This window comes from Erythrolamprus reginae, chromosome Z (genome assembly GCF_031021105.1).
Source record: "Erythrolamprus reginae isolate rEryReg1 chromosome Z, rEryReg1.hap1, whole genome shotgun sequence".
NCBI classification, from domain to species: Eukaryota; Metazoa; Chordata; class Lepidosauria; order Squamata; family Dipsadidae; genus Erythrolamprus; species Erythrolamprus reginae.
This window is the reverse complement of record NC_091963.1, coordinates 150,598,931-150,619,825: the sequence shown is the minus strand read 5'-3', so window position 1 is coordinate 150,619,825 and position 20,895 is coordinate 150,598,931. Positions and strand designations below refer to the sequence as shown.

General features: G+C 44.3%; 1 protein-coding gene across 1 annotated transcript in view; it reads right to left on the bottom strand.

The window, feature by feature from the left end:
- Nucleotides 1-20,895, bottom strand: part of LOC139154718 (neuroligin-2-like) — a 77,762-nt gene that overhangs the window by 41,872 nt on the left and 14,995 nt on the right. The window contains exon 2 of the mRNA XM_070729635.1: nucleotides 85-839. Within this exon, the coding sequence (XP_070585736.1) occupies nucleotides 85-550 (466 nt within the window). The 5' untranslated portion in view covers nucleotides 551-839. The remainder of the gene's footprint in view (nucleotides 1-84; nucleotides 840-20,895) is intronic.

The following is a 20,895-nucleotide window of genomic DNA, read 5'->3' as shown; positions in this document are numbered from 1 at the left end:
GCCCTGTGGGAAGGGGAAGAGTCCTTAAAGAGCCCACCCACCCACTTTTCACCCTGGGCCCACTACCCTGTGCCCGCCGCTTACCATCCTCCATGGGGACATAGATGTTGAGGTACAGACAATCTTCGCTTTGATTCTGGACGTAGCCGGCCACGATCTCAAGATTGTCGGTGAACCAAACGGGCAGCATGATGGCGGGCAGCATGCCGTGGATGTTCTGCGGGCACACCGGGGCAAAAGCCGTGGCATTGCGCACCTCCGACCAGGAAGCCGGCGCCTCGGGAAGCTGGAAACGGCGTTCGCCGACGGGCGGTGTGGCGTAAGGGATGCCCAGGTAGTGAACCACGGGGCCGAGGATCTCGTTGTTCAGGCCTTTTTTGATGCCGCGCAACTTGCCGTAGTTGGTGGGCACGACGGGGTACTTGTCTTCGGGCTTCTGCCCTGAGAGGGGCGACGGGGGTAGCGCCAGGCCGAGGAGCCAGAAGAGGAGGGCGGAACCCGGCCGGACGTTCAACATCCAGCGGACGAAGCTCGGAGACGAGAGGAACATGGTGGCCGGAGAAGGTGCCAGGCCAGAGGTCCGTCGCAAGGGATGGGATAGGGTTGGGGGGCAAAGAAAGAGCCGGAAGTGACCGACTCGAACAGAACCAGGAGCACCAGCAGAAGAGGAGGAGGAGGAGGAGGGGGAAGTAGCCTGGAGAGGTCCAGAAGGCGAGGACAACCTAGCCGTCCTAGCAGGAGAACCCCAACAATGTTCTGGCCAAGGTAGGGCATCTGTTACGCTCCATGGTGGGTCTGGAGAACCACAACTGCCAGCCAGGGGGGTCCGAAAGTGCCACCTAGAAGTTTGGGAAGGGGGAAGAGAGGGAGAGAGAGAAGGGAGGTTTTGGGTCAATCAGAAAAGGCGGCAGGGAGGAGGTGGTGGTGGACCCAACTAACCAACCAGAAGATGTGACCTTCTCCATCTCTGCCCAAGAGGTCCCCTTGGCCCAGAAGATCCCTTGAGGTTCATCCCCCAGTATCCAAATCCCAAACCTGTCTATGTCCATTGCTATTGCTAAGGGCGTCCTCCACATCCGTCTTCGCTAAGTGGCGACATATCCCAGGACGTATGGAGATCTCCAGGTGTCCAAGTGGACTTGAGGACACCAAGATGGGACATTCCTGGATGAGGAGATGCCCCAAGCTCCAGGCTCACCTTAACCATACTGCCCCATGGTCTGGAAGGACAATGGAGATGTCCAGGTGACTCACCGTTATGACCAACCCACAGAGCATCTGGTTTACACAGGGAGTTTGTTTGTTTGTTTGTTTATTTATTAGATTTGTATTCTGCCCTTCTCCGAGGAGCGGCTCACAGCATATGATATAACAATACAGTACAATGACAAATCTAGTTAAGTTTAAAATTACAATCTAAAAATCCAATATTTAAAGACAATCATACCCATTCAATCATACAACATATATCTCATTTCATTGACCGGGGGGCTGAGACCTCATTTATTTATTTTATTATTTATTTATTTATTAGATTTGTATGCCGCCCCTCTCCGTAGACTCGGGATGGCTAACAACAGTAAAAAGACAATATGAACAAATCTAATATTAAAAGTAATGTAAAAAACCCCAATTTAAGAAACCAATCATACATACAGACATACCATGCATAAATCTTATAAGCCTAGGGGAAGGGAAAATCTCAGTTCCCCCATGCCTGACGACAGAGGTGGTTTTTAAGGAGCTTACGAAAGGCAAGGAGGGTGGGGGCAACTCTGATATCTGGGGGGGAGTTGGTTCCAGAGGTCGGGGCCACCACAGAGAATGCTCTTCCCATGGGTCCCACCAAATGACATTCTTTCGTCGACGGGACCCGGAGAAGGCCATCTCTGTGGGACCTAATTGGTCGCTGGGATTCGTGCGGCAGAAGACGGTCCCGGAAATATTCTGGTCCAATGCCATGAAGGGCTTTATAGGTCATTGCCCCAAGCCTGGTGACAAAGGTGGGTCTTAAGACTCTTATTTCTTCCATAAGAGTCTTAAGACCCACCTTTGTCACCAGGGTGGGGACAGTGCGAATCTCCAGCAGGTGCTGATTCCAGAGGGCCGGGGCCCCAACAGAGAAGGCTCTCCCCCTAAGCCCTACCAACCAAAATTGCCTAGTTGACAGGACCTGGAGAAGGCCAAATCTGTGGGACCCAACCGGTCGCTGGGACTCATACGGCAGAAGGCGTTCCCGGAGATATTCTGGTCCGATACCATGTAGGGCTTTGTAGGTCAATACCAACACTTTCAATTGTGACCGGAAACTGATCGGCAACCAGTGAAGACTGCAGAGTGTTGGTGTGACATGAGCATATTTAGGAAAGCCCATGATTGCTCTCGCGGCCGCGTTCTGCATGATCTGAAGTTTCCAAACACTCTTCAAAGGTAGCCCCATGTAGAGAGCATTACAGTAGCCGAGCCTCGAGGTGAGATTAGAACTGCCCCTACTCTTCCTGCCTTCCGTAAACTCCTTAAAACCCACCTTTGCCGTCAGGCATGGGGGAATTGAAACACCTCCCCCGGGCATGTTCAATTTATACATGGTATGCTTGTGTGTGTGTCTGTTAGCATATGGGGTTTTTAAATTTTTTTAAAAGTTATTTGGATTATTTACGATTTGTTCTATCTTGTTGTGAGCCGCCCCAAGTCTTCGGAGAGGGGCGGCATACAAATCTAAATAATAAATAAAATAAAATAAATAAATGAGTGACCGTGAGCAGTGACTCCCTGTCCAAATAGGGCCACAACTGGTGCACCAGGCAAACCTGGGCAAACGCCCCCCCTCGCCACAGCTGAAAGATGATGGTCCAATGTCAGCTGTGGATCGAGGAGGACGCCCAAGTTGCGGACCCTCTCTGAGGGGGGCAAAAGCTCTCCCCCCAAAGCAATGGACGGACAGATGGAGTTGTCCTTGGGAGGCAGAACCCACAGCCACTCCGTCTTGTCAGGGTTGAGTTGAGTTGCTAAGCAAGAACAAATATTCTGTGAATTGTGCCTCATGTTCTGACTTTCCTTGCCAAGTGAATCCCTGCAGTTGTTAAATAAGTTGCACTGTCGTTAAGTGAATCCGATTTCCCCTTTGATATTGCTCGTTGTACGAAGCGGACCACTGCGATTGTTGTAAACAAGATTCGCTTCCCCAGCGTCGGAATTTTGATCACGCGTCTTACAGTCGTAAGTGTGAAACAATGGCCCCCAATGCCTTGTTTCAGGACCACTAAAGCTTCTGACGGTCACTTAAACCCAGCGGTTGTAAGTCAAGGACGGACTGTGGTCTCCTGGTGCTCATTGAGTGACTGCCCAGTTGTGAGAAGATGGCACAGACAGTCCTCAACCTAGTGACCACCGCACTTGGTTTTATGGTCCGCATTGACCCCATTGTTAAGTGGATCATGTCACCTGTTCAACAAACCATGCAGTACAGTGACTCCTCACCTTAACAACCACAAACGGAGCCTCAAATTGTCGTTGCTAAGCAGGGGGATTTTGTTCAGTAACTTTGGCCTCATTTTACGACCTTTTTCAGGGACACAAATTGCTGCTGTCGTTAAGTGAATCACAGTCGTTAAATGAAGCTGGCTCCCCCCATTTTGACTTTGCTTGCTGGGAAGTCAGTGGGGAAGGTAATACTTGGATATCCCATGACCCCTGGGATGCTACATGGCGGTTGTCAAGCACCTAAATGTTCATACTGATGACCGTTGTAAAGATGAGGACTGGTCATAAATCACCTTTCCCCCCCCCATCCTAACTTTGAACATTTGCTAAAGAAAGGTCTATGCAGAGAGAGGCCCGGCCCAGCGGACGTAAACGAACGGACAGTTAACCCAGGACTATCCCGCCAACTGAACGGCCCAAGAGCCACGGGAGAGCAAAGGTCCCACTTAGTGTCAGCAGCCTTGTTGGACCATACTCTCTCCTCCTCCTCCTCCTCCTCCTCTACGGAGGGCCATGGCGTTCTCCCCCCCACCCCTGTCTTCTTCACCGTACAAAATTCCCCCCTGGTGGATTCTCCCAGGTCTTTAATTAAATAAAATTGGGAGTTTATTTATTTATTTTGTTTATCATTCACAATGTGGCAATTAGAGGCAGGAACGTGTAATTAGTACCAAATTGTGTCTGGGAGAATCCCAAGGCCCAGGGAGAAGGGCTGGGAGGGAGGGGGGGCCAGGAAGGTAGCGATCCACACCTAGGACTTCGTGGCAGTGGGGTGGGGAGAGCCGGTGGGGAGGGGAATGGATGGATGGATGGAGCAAATTGATGGGAAGGAGGAAGAGAGAAAGGGGAAGAATAAATAGGACAGAGGAGATACACAAACACACACACATACACACATACACACAGCATCTGTGGTTTTCCAAGACTCACAGAGGTGTCATCCATGGTGAACAAAGATTCACACATGTGTCATCCATGATTGTCCGAAGTTCACACGATGGTCATGCATGGTCCTCAAAGAACCACACAGACTTTATCCATGGTCATTCAAGATCCACAGACCCATCACTCATTGTCCTCCAAGATTCACACAAACATCAATTATGGTCACTCATGGGTCAGCATATATCAGCCATGATCATACAAGGCTCACAAACATCAACCATTGTTACCCAACGCTGAAATACATCAATCACCGCCATCTAAGGTTCACCCACATAAGGGATAGGCAAAGTTGGCTCTTCTATGACTTGTGGACTTCAACTCCCAGAACTCCTGAGCCAATCATAATAGCTCAGGAATTCTGGGAGTTGAAGTCCATATGTCATAGAAGAGCCAACTTTGCCTATCCTGACTCACATCAACCATGGTCATACAAGGCTTATACACATTAATTATGGTTACCCAATGCTCAAACATACCAACCGTGGTCACTCAAGGCTCACACACATCAACCATGATCACCCAATGCTCAAACACATCAACCACCATCATTCAAAGTTCACACACATCAATCATGGTCATACAAATCTCATACACCTCAATTACAGTCACCCAACACTCAAGCACATCAATCACAGTAATCCAAAGTTCTCCCACATCAACCACAGTAATCCAAAGTTCACCCACACCAACCCTGGTCATACAAGGCTTATCAACCATGGTCATCCAAGGATCACACATATCACCCATGGTCATCCAAGTTTTACACATCACCCACGGTTATCCAAAGCTCACACACATTAATTATGGTCACTCAATGCTCAAACACATCAATCATGGTCATCCAAGGTTCAGTCACATCAACCAAAGTCATCCAAGGTTCACCCACATCAACCATGGTCATATAAGGCTTATGCACATCAACCATGGTCATACAAGGCCCATTCAATCTACCATTGTTATACTAGGCTCCCAAACATCAACCATGGTCTTACAAGGCTCACCCATGTCAACCACAATCTCCCAAGGTTCACCCACATCAACCCTGGGTTACCCCATGCTCAGACACATCAACAATGGATACCAAAGGCTCACAAATCTCAACCACTGTCATCCAAGTTCACTCATATCAACCATGGTCATCAAAGTCTCAACAAATAAACCACAGTCACCCCATTCAGAACCACAACACTCCCCATTAAGCATAGCAACCCATCTAGAGACTTTGCCAGGTCTACAGAAGAGAAGAGTGTCCTCCTACCCAGGAGGCAGAATTTCAACACCCATAATCCTCTTCCTTCCACACCATCAGCAGAGTTAAAACAGGAATGGATAAGTGTAGCAGATTGCCCATCAACTTCAAACCCAACCAGCTCTGTAAACTCCCAGCATCCTTCAGGGCCAGGTTGGCAGGGATTGCTGGGAGTTGTGGTCTAGCAAGACAGGGAATGTACCTTTTATGCCAGAGTTCCCCAAAGTCTCAGGTCACTTTAAGACTTGTGGACTTCAACTTCCAGAATTCCCCAGCCAGCTTTGAACGTGGGGGGGAAGGTTCATCCAGATCAACCATGGTCATACAAGGCTCACATACATCAATTATTTAGCGTGATCAATTGAGTGAATGATAATTGAATGTTTTAAAGTTTTTTAGGATTTTTTAAGTTTTTTAATTGTATTAATTGGATCAATTGTATTACTATGTTTTCTTTATTTGCTGTGAGCTGCCCAAGTCCACAGAGAGGGGCAGCATACAAATCTAATAAATAAATAAATTATGGTCATCCAACACTCAAACATATCAACCATGGTCATACAAGGCTTATACACATCAACCATGGTCACACAAGGATCACACCCATCAACCATGGTCATATAAAGCTCACCACACATCAACCATGGTCATCCAAGGTTCACCCACATCAACCTCAGTCAAGGTTCATCACATCAATCCTGGTCATCTAAGGCTCATAGACATCAACCATGGTCATACAAGGCTCACACACATCAATTATGGTCACTCAAGGCTCACACACATCAACCATGGTCATCCAAAGTTCACCCACATCACTTATGGTCATACAAGGCTCATAGACATCAACCATGGTCATACAAGGTTCAAACACATCAATTATGGACACCCAAGGCTCAAACACATCAACCATGGTCATCCAAGGTTCACCCACATCAACCACAGTCTCCAAGGTTCACCCATATCAACCATGGTCATACAAGACTTATACATACCAACCATGATCATACAAGGATCACACCCATCAAACATAGTCATCTAAACCTCACCACCCATCAACCATGGTCATCCAAGGTTCACCACATCAATCACAGTCAATTCACCTACATCAACCCTGGCCATCTTAGGTTCATAGACATCAAACATGGTCATCCAAGGCTCACACACATCAGCCATGGCCATCCAAACTTCACTCACATCAACCGCAGTCATCCAAGGTTCACCCATATGAACCATGGTTATACAAGGCTTATACACATCAACCATGGTCACACAAGGATCACACACATCAAACCTGATTATATAAAGCTCACCACACATCAACCATGGTTATTCAAGGTTCACCCATATCAACCCGGCTCATCTAAGGATCATATACAGTAGTCCCTCACCTATCGCTGGTGTTACGTTCCAGACCTGGCCGCGATAGGTGAAATCCGCGATGGGGAATTTATCGACTGGTAGTACTTATTTAAGTATTTATATTGTAATTGTTTGGTAAGTTTTCATTGTTTTAAGTGTTTATAAACCCTTCCCACACAGTATTTATTTTAGATACAGTATTTAAATACAGTATTTACAATTTTAGATTTTATTTTTTTTAAAAAAACCTGCCGATCGAGTTCAGCGGGCTGTTTAAATCTGCCGATCGACTTCCTCAGAAACCCGCGATGAAGTGAAGCCGCAGTAGGTGAAGCGCGGTATAGCGAGGGACTACTGTACATCAACCATGGCCATTCAAGGTTCACCCACATCAACCTGGGTCATCTAATGATCATATACATCAACCATGGTCATACAAGTTTCACACACATCAACCGTGGTCATCCAAGACTCGCCACACATCAATCATGGACAAAATGATCGTGAGTCCTTGGAGAGGGGTGGCATATAAATCCAATTAATAATGATGATGATGATGATGATGATGATATCATTGTAAGGAAAAAATAAGGTTTCAATGGTAGTTAGTAAGAGTTAAACTTTTGTCAAAAAGTTTTAAACTTTTGTCGCTTTAAGATGGGAGGACTTCTCAGCAAGCTGTTTGGGGAATTCTGGGAGTTGAAGTCCCTTCCTCTTAAAGCATCCAAGTTTGACAAAATTTAACTCTTCTTAATCCCATCAAAAATCTTAATTTTTTTCTTAAGCATCAGACAGTCAAAGCACATTTTTATAAAACCTGGGATGGGTAGTATAATTGGCTCAATCAAAAAAAAAATATCGAACAGTATAATAACTATACAATATAAACTAAGATAACCACAGCAATTGTTATCTTAGTTTATTATTGTTGTGTTTATTGTAGTTTATTATTGTTGTGAGCCATTCCAAGTCTTCGGAGAGGGGCGGCATACAAATCTAATACATTATTATTAATTATTATTATTATTATTATTATTATTATTATTATTATTATTATTATCTTTCCATACGATTCGGAAGAAGAAAGAGTGGATATATGTAATCTTATAAGTCTTTGAGCTTATAGTTTGAAATGAACAAATGAATCATTGTTAAATTGATGCACAATAGTAAATGAATGAATGGAAATAAAAATTGCTTGTAGATAATAAGCAAAAACCCTAATAAAAGTAAATAACTTAATAAGCATATATAATGGGTGAGATCATCTGAGGACATGGGGTGAGCTGTCATCAGTATGCTGATGACACCCAGTTGTACATCTCCACCCCATATCCACTCAGTGAAGCAGTGGAAGTGATGTGCCGGTGTCTGGAGGTTGTTGGGGTCTGGATGGGTGTCAACAGGCTCAGACTCAACCCTGACCAGACGGAGTGGCTGTGGGTTTTGCCTCCCAAGGACAATTCCATCTGTCTGTCCATTACTCTGGGACTTTTGACCCCCTCAGAGAGGGTCTGCAACTTGGGCGTCCTCCTCGATCCACAGCTGACTTTAGAACACCATCTTTAGGCTGTGGCAAGGGGGACGTTTGCCCAGGTTCGCTTGGTGCACCAGTTGCAGCTCTATTTGGACAGGGAGTCTTTGTTCATGGTCGCTCATGCCCTCATCACCTCGAGGTTCGACTACTGCAACGCTCTCTACATGGGGCTACCTCTGAAGAGCATTCATAAACTGCAAATTTATTTATTTATTCAATTTTTTTATGCCGCCCTTCTCCTTAGACTCAGGGCAGCTTACAACATGTTAGCAATAGCACTTTTTAACAGAACCACCAGCCTATTGCCCCCACAATCCGGGTCCTCATTTGACCCACCTCGGAAGGATGGAAGGCTGAGTCAACCTTGAGCTGGTGATGAGGTTTGAACCACTGACCTGCAGATCTAGCAGACAGCTTTAGTGGCCTGAAGTACTGCACTCTACCTGCTGCGCCACTTCAGCTCAGGTTCGAGCGGTCATGGGATTGATCTACCTACCTACCTACCTATCTACCTACCTATCTCTCTCTCTCTACCTATTTACCTACCTATCTCTCTCTCTCTACCTATTTACCTACCTACCTATATCTCTCTCTCTCTCGATCTATCTACCTACCTACCTACCTACCTATCTCTCTCTCTACCTACCTATCTCTATCTATCTATCTATCTATCTATCTATCTATCTACCTACCTACCTACCTACCTACAAATCAACCTATCTCTCTCTCTCTCTCTCTACCTACCTACCTACCCATCTCTCTCTCTGCCTACCTACCTATCTTTCTACCTACCTACCTACCTACACCTACCTATCTATTTATCTAATCCCTCATTTCTCTCCTATCACTTCTATCTACCTACCTACCTGTCTGTCTGTCTATCTCTCTCTCTCTACCTACCTACCTATCTACCTACCTACCTATTTATCTAATCCCTCATGTCTCTCCTATCACTTCTATCTATCTACCTACCGCCGCCCTTCTCCTTAGACTCAGGGCAGCTGACAACCTGTTAGCAATAGCACTTTTTAACAGAGCCAGCCTATTGCCCCCACAATCTGGGTCCTCATTTGACCCACCTCAGAAGGATGGAAGGCTGAGTCAACCTTGAGCCGGTGGTGAGATTTGAACCGCTGACCTATAGATCTAGCAATCAGCTTCAGTAGCCTGCAGTACTTCACTCTACCTGCTGCGCCACCCCGCCACCTTCCTAGATATGCCCATGTTTCTCCAGCACTCCGTGGTCTGCATTGCCTGCCGATTGGTTTCTGGACGTAATTCAAAGTGTTGGTAATGACCTATAAAGCCCTACATAGCATCGGACCAGAATACCTCCGGGACCGTCTTCTGCCGCACGAATCCAAGCGGCCGATCAGGTCCCACAGAGTCGGCCTTCTCTAGGTCCTGTCAACTAGACAATGTTGCTTGGCATGGCTTCGGGGAAGAGCCTTCTCTGTGGCGGCCCCGGCCCTCTGGAATTGGCTCCTCCTAGAGATTTGCCCTGCCCCCACCCTCTTTGTCTTCTGCAGGAGTCTTCTATGCCACCAGGCTTGGGGTCATTAGATTCTAGCCCCCTGACCAGTGAATGCTATATATGTTTGTGGCCTGAGTGGGAATGCCTGACTTTTAATAATTGGGGATTTTAGATTACCGTAATTGGATTTAGGACTTGTATTATATTGTTCCTTTTATATGCTGTAAGTCACCCCAAGTTCTCTCCTAGGACTCAAGGCGGCATATAAATCCAATAAATAAATAATAAATAAATAAAACTTAAAAGAAAATCACATATTCGTATAGGATACGATAGGCTATAGAAACGGATGGTTACCAAGATAGGATGTGGAATGTTTTCTATTCAAATCTGCACATGTAAATACATACTGTATATATTTGTATTTATTCAATGTTCCATGCAGTTAAGTATCTTATTAGTCTTATGGTATTTGCTTGAAAGATTAGTGGATGCTTGGAACAAACTTCCAGCAGACGTGGTTGATCAATCCACAGTAACTGAATGTAAACATGCCTGGGATAAACATAGATCCATCCTAAGATAAAATACAGGAAATAGTATAAGGGCAGACTAGATGGACCAGGAGGTCATTTTCTGCCGTCAATCTTCTATGTTGCTATGTTTGTCATACATATACATATACATATACGTATACGTATACGTATACGTATACATATACATCACTACCCATGTAGTGAGTATAGTGGAATTTGCATTTTTTTGAATAATGAAAACCTCAAACACATCAACTACCATCACCCACATCAACCATGGTAATACAAGGCTCATACACTTCAATTATGGTCACCAAACATTCAAACACATCAACCGAGGTCATCTAAAGTTCTCCCACACCAACCATGGTCAAATAAGGCTCACCACATATCAATCATGGTCACACAATGCTCAAACACATCAACCACCATCATCCAAGGTTCACCCACATCAACCATGGTCATACAAGGCTCATCACACATCAACCATGGTCACACAAGCTCACCACATATCAATCATGGTCACTCAGTGCTCAAACACATCAACCACCATCATCCAAGGTTCACCCACATCAACCATGGTCATACAAGGCTCATACACTTCAATTATGGTCACCAAACATTCAAACACATCAACCAAGGTCATCTAAAGTTCTCCCATACCAACCATGGTCATACAAGGCTCACCTCATATCAATCATGGTCACCCAATGCTCAAACACATAAACCACAGTCACCCAAGGTTCACACGCATCAACCATGGTCCTACAAAGCTTATACACATCTACCATGGTCATACAAGGAAATCATGATTTTTTTTTCCTGAGTAATTTTTCTCCCAAGCAAGGGTTCTTAAAACATAGGTAGTCCTCAATTTACAACCAGCAGCATTGAAAACAGAATTTCGGTTGCAAAGCAAATACAGTTGTTAAGGGAATCAAGCCCCATTCTTATGACCTTTTCCTCTTCCCTGGTCAATAAGCGAATCACGGCAGCTGTTAAATATATACAGGTGGAACCCGGACTTACGACGACATTTCTGCTGCTAAGTGAGACCGTCGGGAAGTGAGTCGGACCTCATTTGACGGGCCTCTCTTGCCACCGCTGTTAAGTGAAGCACAGCAGGTTGTTAAGTCACCCGGTTGTTAACTTGGCTCATCAGAAGGGGATCACGTGACACTGATTCACTGCAACGTCATAAATCCTAGTCAGCCACCCACGACTGGGGGAGAGGGAGGAACGTTATGTTGGTCATAAGTATGAGGATCGGTCCTAAGTCAGTCCTAGGATCAATCCTAAAGGTTTTTTTTAGTAAATTTCCATAATTTTTTATAGTTATTTAGATTTCATATATATTGTTGTATTCAATATTGTACATTGCCCTCCTCAAGAAGGGTGGCATACAAACCTAATAAGTAAGTAAGTAAGTAAGTAAGTAAGTAAGTAAGTAAGTAAGTCATTTTTTTCCTCAGCACTCTTGTCACTATGGCCGCCCAGAGTCCTCTGGGAATATAGTAGTAGTAGTAGTAGTAGTAGTAGTAGTAGTAGTAGTAGTAGTAATGGTGGTAGTAGTCGTAGTAGTAGTAGTAGTAATAATAATAATAATAATAATAATAATAATAATAATAATAATAAGAAGAAGAAGAAGAAGAAGAAGAAGAAGAAGAAGAAGAAGAAGAAGAAGAATGCCAAAAATGTGGTCGAAAATGAACAAGCAAAACTACTGGAACTTGTGCCGGAACTACCATCTACCAGTGGCAAAGAACTGGTGGGATCATAAGCCCGAAAAAGTGGTCGAAAATGAGCAAGCAAAACTACTGTGGGACTTCCGACTTCCGACTGACCGAATTCTGAAGCATAACACACCAGACATTGTGATCGTGGAGAAAAAGAAAGTATGGATCATCGACATCGCAATCCCAGGAGACAGCAGAATTGAGGAGAAGCAGCTAGAGAAATTAGTGAAATACGAAGATCTAAAAATCGAGCTGCAACGACTCTGGCATAGGCCCATGAAAGTGGTCCCAGTAGTACTTGGCACGCTGGGCGCAGGGCCAAAGGATCTCAGTAGACATTTGAAAACCATTGGAATTGACAAAATCTCCATCTGTCAATTGCAAAAGGCCGCTTTACTGGGATCGGCACACATAATTTGCCGCTACATCACGCAGTCCTAGGTGCTTGGGAAGCGCCCGACTGGTGATGAAATACGAAATCCAGCATAGTGATCTCGTTTGCTGTGTTGCATTGACATAACAATAATAATAATAATAATAATAATAATAATAATAATAATAATGATGATGATGATGATGATGATGATGATGATGATGATGATGATAACAACAACAACAATAACAGGAAGAGGACGAAGAAGAAGAAGAAGAAGAAGAAGAAGAAGAAGAAGAAGAAGAAGAAGAAGAAGAATGAAGAATGAAGAATGAAGAATGAAGAATGAAGAATGAAGAATGAAGAATGAAGAATAAAGAAAAAGCAGCAAGTTGAAGATTTCCTGCAGTCGCATCCAAGGCCACTATGGACTAGCGCCTTGAATACACCAGCTCTCTGCAACAGCTTTTGAGAAACTCTTTCATTTTTCTCTTCCTCGACACAGTTCTATTGGCAACACCAGGTCCTGGCTGGGTTGGCATCTCATGGCCGGCCAAGTGTGCCGGGCGCTGGCCAAGACTCCCAGCGGTACCCTCCACCAAGGTCAACTGGGAGGGTTGCCCGGCCCTCGGCCCGCTTCGGTTGGAGGCTTAGAAGATGCCACATTCTTTCCCGTGGACCAGAGTTGCTACTTACCGCCACTACCAGTGCAATGCGTACGCGGCTCCAGGCATGCACGCATCCAAATGACATTTGACGTGAGAGGATCCGTAGCCATGTGGGATTTCAATGATTTATATTTTTTTTGCTTCTGTGCATGCGTAGAAGCAAAAAAAAATATCACTGGAATATTTGTCAAAATCTCGCACATGTGTGCATCCCCTCACAAGATTTCACTTCCTGCTCATGCACAGAAGCCAAATCTCACACACATGCTTCTGCGCATGCGCAGGAAACGAAACCTCATGAGAGAAAACATTGCCGCATGAGATTTGGTGACTTTTTTTTTTATTTGGTGCGCGCACAGAAGTAAAAAAAAATTACCGAAAATCGCCGAAATCTCACATGCGCTTGTATCCTCTCACGAGGTTTCGCTCCCTGCGCAAGTGCAGAAGCCAATTCTCACTCAGGGGCATGCGCTCTCCCGCTGGTCACCCAGAGTTGCGCGTGCAGCTCCACTTTCCCTACCGGTGCATAGCATGGCACATACGGGCTAGCAACCCCTGACTGCCACGCACCGCTCCTTCTGCAATAGCTGGATCTGTGGAGACAGAATAGCGCACCCTAGTGGCTGGCACACCATGCTAGATACATGCGACCTTCTGTGTTAAGCTCTCTGGCCTGTATACGTGACATTGCAAACATTTTTCCCTTCCTTTGGAAGATAAGCTTCCTTGTCAGTGGCAAACAGCTCTGGAGATCTCCATAAAGCACTGTAGGCCATGGCTTTAAGCTACAACATCAACTGACCATTCACTGTCCATGAGGCAATCGTGAGGCCCACCCATGCATTGAACGAGCCAGCAAGGTTCTGTATTCTGCAATACCCAGCCAGATTAACTTATTTGATTGGTTGGTTGGTTGGTTGGTTGGTTGGTTGGTTGGTTGGTTGGTTGGTTTAGTTAGTTAGTTAGTTAGTTAGTTAGTTACTTACTTACTTACTTACTTACTTACTTAGTTAGTTACTTACTTAGTTAGTTACTTAGTTAGTTAGTTAGTCCAACACACAATCAGGATATCACCCCTAATCCACAATCATTAAGTAATCAGCATACCTCAGTTAAATCAACGACCCCAGGTGTTCCCCACTGACTCACCAGGAAGTTTCTACACAGCAGGCAATTGCTGAGCCATCAAACCACACCCAGCCACCAGTATTTATAGAAGGAAGGCAGCTCAGGTCTCACTGTGTTCGCCCTAGAACAAGGACAGAAACACCAGCCTGAAGATGACGAGTGGGACCTCGTCGAAACGTCGCCAGAAATTTCCAAATCCTACACGGGAAGAAACCCGAATATGCCAAGACCGTCATACCTGTACCTGTGAAAATCTACAAACACACACACACACACACACACACACATATATGCACACATAGTAAATTACATGATGAAGGTTAAAGAGGAGATACTCATAGTAAAATATATCTATGAAAGAATAGAAAAGAAGATATAGGAATAGAACATATCAATGAAAGAATAGAAGAGATATAGGAATAGAAGAAAGGTATAGGAGATATAGGAGAGCAATAGGACAGGGGACGGAAGGCACTCTAGACTTTCTTTGGACTTCCTTTGGACTTTTGATTATGTATTGATTGATTGATTGATTTTGTCCAATACACAATGAGGGTTTTAGTGGATATACTCATGGTAAAATATATCTAAGAAAGAATAGAAAAGAAGATATAGGAATAGAACATATCAATGAAAGAATAGAAGAGATATAGGAATAGAAGAAAGGTATAGGAGATATAGGAGAACAAGAGGACAGGGGACGGAAGGCACTCTAGACTTTCTTTGGACTTCCTTTGGACTTTTGATTATGTATTGATTGATTGATTGATTTTGTCCAATACACAATGAGGGTTTTAGTGGGTATACTCATGGTAAAATATATCTAAGAAAGAATAGAAAAGAAGATATAGGAATAGAACATATCAATGAAAGAATAGAAGAGATATAGGAATAGAAGAAAGGTAGAGGAGATATAGGAGAGCAAGAGGACAGGGGACGGAAGGCGCTCTAGGGCACTTGTACTTGATGGCTAATGAATGACAATAAGGAGGGGTACAAGGTTTTGTCCAGGAGAAGATTGCCTTCCCCACAATATGTGCCTTACCCAAGAACATGCATTCTTGCCTCCTGTCTCTTTATTTTATTTATTTATTTATTTATTTTGTCCAATGCAAATTGAAAGTTAAAGAGAATAAAAACATGTAGTAGTAAATATCAGGGAAAGGATAGAAGAAAAGATATGAGAATAGATTTATAAAATATAGGAGAGACTATAGGACAGGGGACGGAAGGCACACTAGTGCACTTATGCTCGCCCCTTACTGGCCTCTTAAGAATCTGGAGAGGTCAACCGTGGAAAGTCTAAGGGAAAAATGTAGGGGGTTTGGGGATGACACTATGGAGTCCGGTAATGAGTTCCACGCTTCGACAACTCGGTTGCTAAAGTCATATTTTTTACAGTCAAGTTTGGAGCAGTTAATATTAAGTTTGAACTTGTTGTGTGCTCTTGTGTTGTTGTGGTTGAAGCTGAAGTAGTCGCCGACAGGCACGACGTTGCAGCATATGATCTTGTGGGCAATACTTTGATCATGTTTAAGGCGTCGTAGTTCTAGGCTTTCTAGACCCAGGATTGTTAGTCTATTTTCGTAGGGTCTTCTGTTTCGAGTGGAGGAGTGAAGGGCTCTTCTGGTGAAATATCTTTGGACATTTTCAAGGGTGTTGATGTCTGAGATGCGATATGGGTTCCAGACAGATGAGCTGTATTCAAGGATGGGTCTGGCAAAAGTTTTGTAAGCTCTGGTGAATAGACATGACTACTGTAGAGTGGATGACATCAGGATCAAGCTCCGTGCCAGCTTGGGCAAAGTCCAGCGCTGAGCCCACGTGCACCAAATGGGCCTCCTTCCATCCCGCTGGAGGGCGCGAGTCGAATGAAAATGAAAGAAACAAAGCAACAGAGAGAGATTTTACGTGGGCCTCTCTAGGACTCGGCCTCTCTTTGTCCAGAAAATTGTGATCGCGCCATCTCTGCAGGGTTTTTCTCAAGAAGATCTGGAGAGTTGCTTGTCACAGACGGTCTAGGCGCCAGGATCAGTAGTGGGTTGCACCCAGTATGGCTGGGATTGGGATTCCGGTAGCGGAAAACTGAGGTGCGCATGGATCTGCACACCCCTGGTGCATGCACGGTTGTGACGATTTGGCTTTTGCACAGGTTGCAGCAAGCGAAATCTCACACAAGGGTGCTCTCTCGCACGACATATTATTATTATTATTATTATTATTATTATTATTATTATTATTATTAATTAGATTTGTATGCTGCCCCTCTCCGCAGACACTCAGGGCGGCTCACAGCAGTGACAAAAACAATATACAATAACAAATCTAATATTAAAATCTAAAATAACAATTTTACATTAAAAAAACCTTTAAAAAACCCTTATATAGAAGCATACACACAAACATTCCATACATAAAATGACATAGGCAAGGAGAGATGTCTCAGTTCTCCCATGCCTGATGGCAGAGGTGGGTTTTAAGGAGTTTACGAAAGGCAAGGAGGGTGGGGGCAGTCCTGATCTCCGGGGGGAGCTGGTTCCAGAGGGCCGGGGCCGCCACAGAGAAGGCTCTTATCCTGGGTCCCGCCAGACAACATTGTTTAGTCGACGGGACCCAGAGAAGGCCAACTCTGTGCGACCTAACCGGTCGCTGGGATTTGTGCGGCTGGGATTTGGGGCAACTGTTTTGCTTCAACCCATGCCCAGAAGCAAAGAAATTGCTGAAAATTGGCGAAATCTCACCTGTGCAAGTTTTCCATGCCTGAGATTTTGATTGCTGTGCATTTAATGATTGATTGATTGGATTTATATGTCGCCTCTCTCCGAGGACTCGGAGCGGCTTACAACATATAAAAAGAAACAATAAAATACAGTAAGCTAAGTTCAATTAGTTAAAACTAAGTAACTAGGGGATTCGTTGCAAATATATGCCTTCAGCATAACGAGATATATAAATGTATGTGCGTATATATATATATGTGTGTGTATCTATGTGGGTATATATGTATATGTATGTATACATATATGTGTGTATGTATGCATGTATGTATGTGTGTGTGTGTGTGTATGTGTATGTGTGTATGTATGTTTGCATGTATGCATGTATGTATGTATGTATGTATGTATACCATTTGTGGCCAGCTTTTAAGTGCCTAATATACCTTAGCTAATTTATACGACAAATGTGACAACCTTGTTTAATAATAATAATAATAATAATAATAATAATAATAATAATAATAATAATTTATTAGATTTGTATGCCGCCCCTCTCCGAAGACTCCTTTATTCCTTTCCGTAATAGTATCAAACTGACTATAGTCCTCACAGCTTATGGATTTTAGTAATATTGACCATGCATAATTAATAGACTGGATTTTATCATGGATTTTACCTGTTATTTATCATTTTATCCTACAACTTTTGATTCTGTATTCACTGAGTGTTTTTATTTGTTTTGGTCTATGGCTGTAATAATAAATTTGAATTTGAAAAAGTACTCTAAAATACTTAATTATATTAAAAATCAATCAAAGCCATTCAAACAAAAATATACAGTGTTCCCTCACTTTTCGTGGGGGATGCGTTCCGAGACCGCCCACGAAAGTCGAATTTCCGCGAAGTAGAGATGCGGAAGTAAATACACTATTTTTGGCTATGAACAGTATCACAAGCCTTCCCTTAACACTTTAAACCCCTAAATTGCAATTTCTCATTCCCTTAGCAACCATTTAAGTCATTACTCACCATGTTTATTTATTAAAGTTGATTAAAAAAATATTTATTAAAGGCAGACGAAAGTTTGGCGATGACATATGATGTCATCGGGTGGGAAAAATCGTGGTATAGGGGGGAAACCCAAAAAGTATTTTTTAATTAATATTTTTGAAAAAACGTGGTATAGACTTTTTGCGAAGTTCGAACCCGCGAAAATCAAGGGAACACTGTATATAACATTTGTTGGCCAGGAGGCTATGGTCTAATTGCCCCAGCCTGGGCGACATAAATGCTCAGAAAGCAAATCTTGCGCCAATGGGCGTGTGTGTGGCTGCCGCCAGTAAGTGCAATGCCCATCTGGCCATGATGGAAACCTATGGCACGTGGGGCACAGATGGCCAAAATGGAGCCATATCTGCCGGCATACGATCTATTGGCCTAGTGCGCCGGCCGGCGGATTTATCGGCTTGCGTGGAGGCTCTGGGAGGGCGTTTTTGCCCCACCAAGGCTCCAAGAAAGCCTCTGGAAGCTGGGGAAGGCCAAAAAACGGGTCTCCCTGGCCCAATGGAAGTCACGAAATGGGGCATTGGGGGAGGGGTGGTGGTGCATGCATGTGCAGGGTGCATGGGGGCGTTGAATTAAGGGTGCAAGCATGCTCGTGTGTGCAGTTTCAGCACCCGAGAGCAAAAAAGTTCCCCATTGCTGGTATAGCTCTCCTGCTTCAGCAGGGGGTGGAATAGAGCAGTGTTTCCCAACCCTGGCAACTTGAAGATATTTGGACTTCAACTCCCAGAATTCTCCAGCCAGGGTTCGCTGCCTGGGGAATTCTGGGAGTTGAAGTCCAAATATCTTCAAGTTGCCAAGGTTGGGAAACACTGGAATAGAGGATCTCCAAGGTCCCTCCTGGCTATATTCTATTCCCATTGTTCTTCTGGATCTCCTTCCTCAACATTTAGCAACTTTGTGACTTGTGGACTTTAAAGTCCCAGAATTCCCCAACCAGGCTGTTTTCAGGCATGTGGATTTAACTTCCCAGAATTCCCCCCCAGCAGCAACTTTTAAGACAGGTGGACTTCGACTCCCAGAATTCGCAGCCGCCCTGTTTTAAGATGGGTGGGCTTACACACCCACCTATGTCGTCAGGCATGGGGAAATTAAGATACCCCTGGGCTTATATTGTTTATGAATGGTAGGTTTGTGTTGCATGGTTTTAATAATGGGTTTTTAGATGTCTTTTAATATATTGGATTTGTCACATTGTTGTTTTTGTTGTGAGCTGCTCTGAGTCTCCGGAGAGGGGTGGCATACAAATCTAATAAATAATAAAATAATAATAATAATAATTCCCCAGCCATCACCCTTTAAGACGGGGGACTTCCACCCCCAGAATTCTCTATCTCCCATACTTTAAGGTGGACTTCCCGAATTCTCCATCCCAGATACTTTAAGGTGGACTTCCAGAATTCTCCATCCCACATACTTTAAGATGGACTTCCAAAATTTTCCATCCCGCATAGTTTAAGGTGGACTTCCACTCCCAGAATTCTCCATCTCTCATACTTTAGGGTGGAATTCCAGAATTCTCTATCCTGCTTACTTTAAGGTGGACTTCCAGAATTCTCCATCCCACATACTTTAAGGTGGAATTCCAGAATGCTCTATCCTGCGTACTTTAAGGTGGACTTCCAGAATTCTCCATCTCGCATACTTTAAGGTGGAATTCCAGAATGCTCTATCCTGCGTACTTTAAGGTGGACTTCCAGAATTCTCCATCTCGCATACTTTAAGGTGGACTTGCACTCCCAGAATTCTCCATCCCACATACTTTAAGGTGGACTTGCACTCCCAGAATTCTCCATCCTGCATACTTTAAGCTGGACTCCCAGAATTCTCCATTCCGCATACATTAAGGACTTCAACTCCCAGAATTCTCCATCCCGCATACATTAAGGTGGACTTCCAGAATTCTCCATCCCGCATACATTAACGTGAACTTCAACTCCCAGAATTCTCCATCTTGCATATTTTAAGGTGGGCTTCCAGAATTCTCCATCCCGCATACTTTAAGGTGGACTTCCAGAATTCTCCATCCCGCATACATTAACGTGGACTTCAACTCCCAGAATTCTCCATCTTGCATACTTTAAGGTGGACTCCAGAATTCTCCATACCGCATACGTTAAGGTGGACTTCAACTCCCAGAATTCTCCATCCCACATACTTTAAGGTGGACTTCCAGAATTCTCCATCCCGCATACGTTAAGGTGGACTTCCACTCCCAGAATTCTCCATCCCGCATACTTTAAGGTGGACTTCCAGAATTCTTCATCCCGCATACATTAAGGTGGACTTCAACTCCCAGAATTCTCCATCTTGCATACTTTAAGGTGGACTCCAGAATTCTCCATCCCGCATACGTTAAGGTGGACTTCCACTCTCAGAATTCTCCATCCCGCACACTTTAAGGTGGACTTCCAGAATTCTCCATCCTCCATACTTTAAGGTGGACTTTCAGAATTCCCTATCCCACATACTTTAAGGTGGACTTCCAGAATTCTCCATCCCGCATACTTTAAGGTGGACTCCCAGAATTCTCCATCCCGCATACGTTAAGGTGGACTTCCACTCTCAGAATTCTCCATCCCACATACTTTAAGGTGGACTTCCAGAATTCTCCATCCCGCATACGTT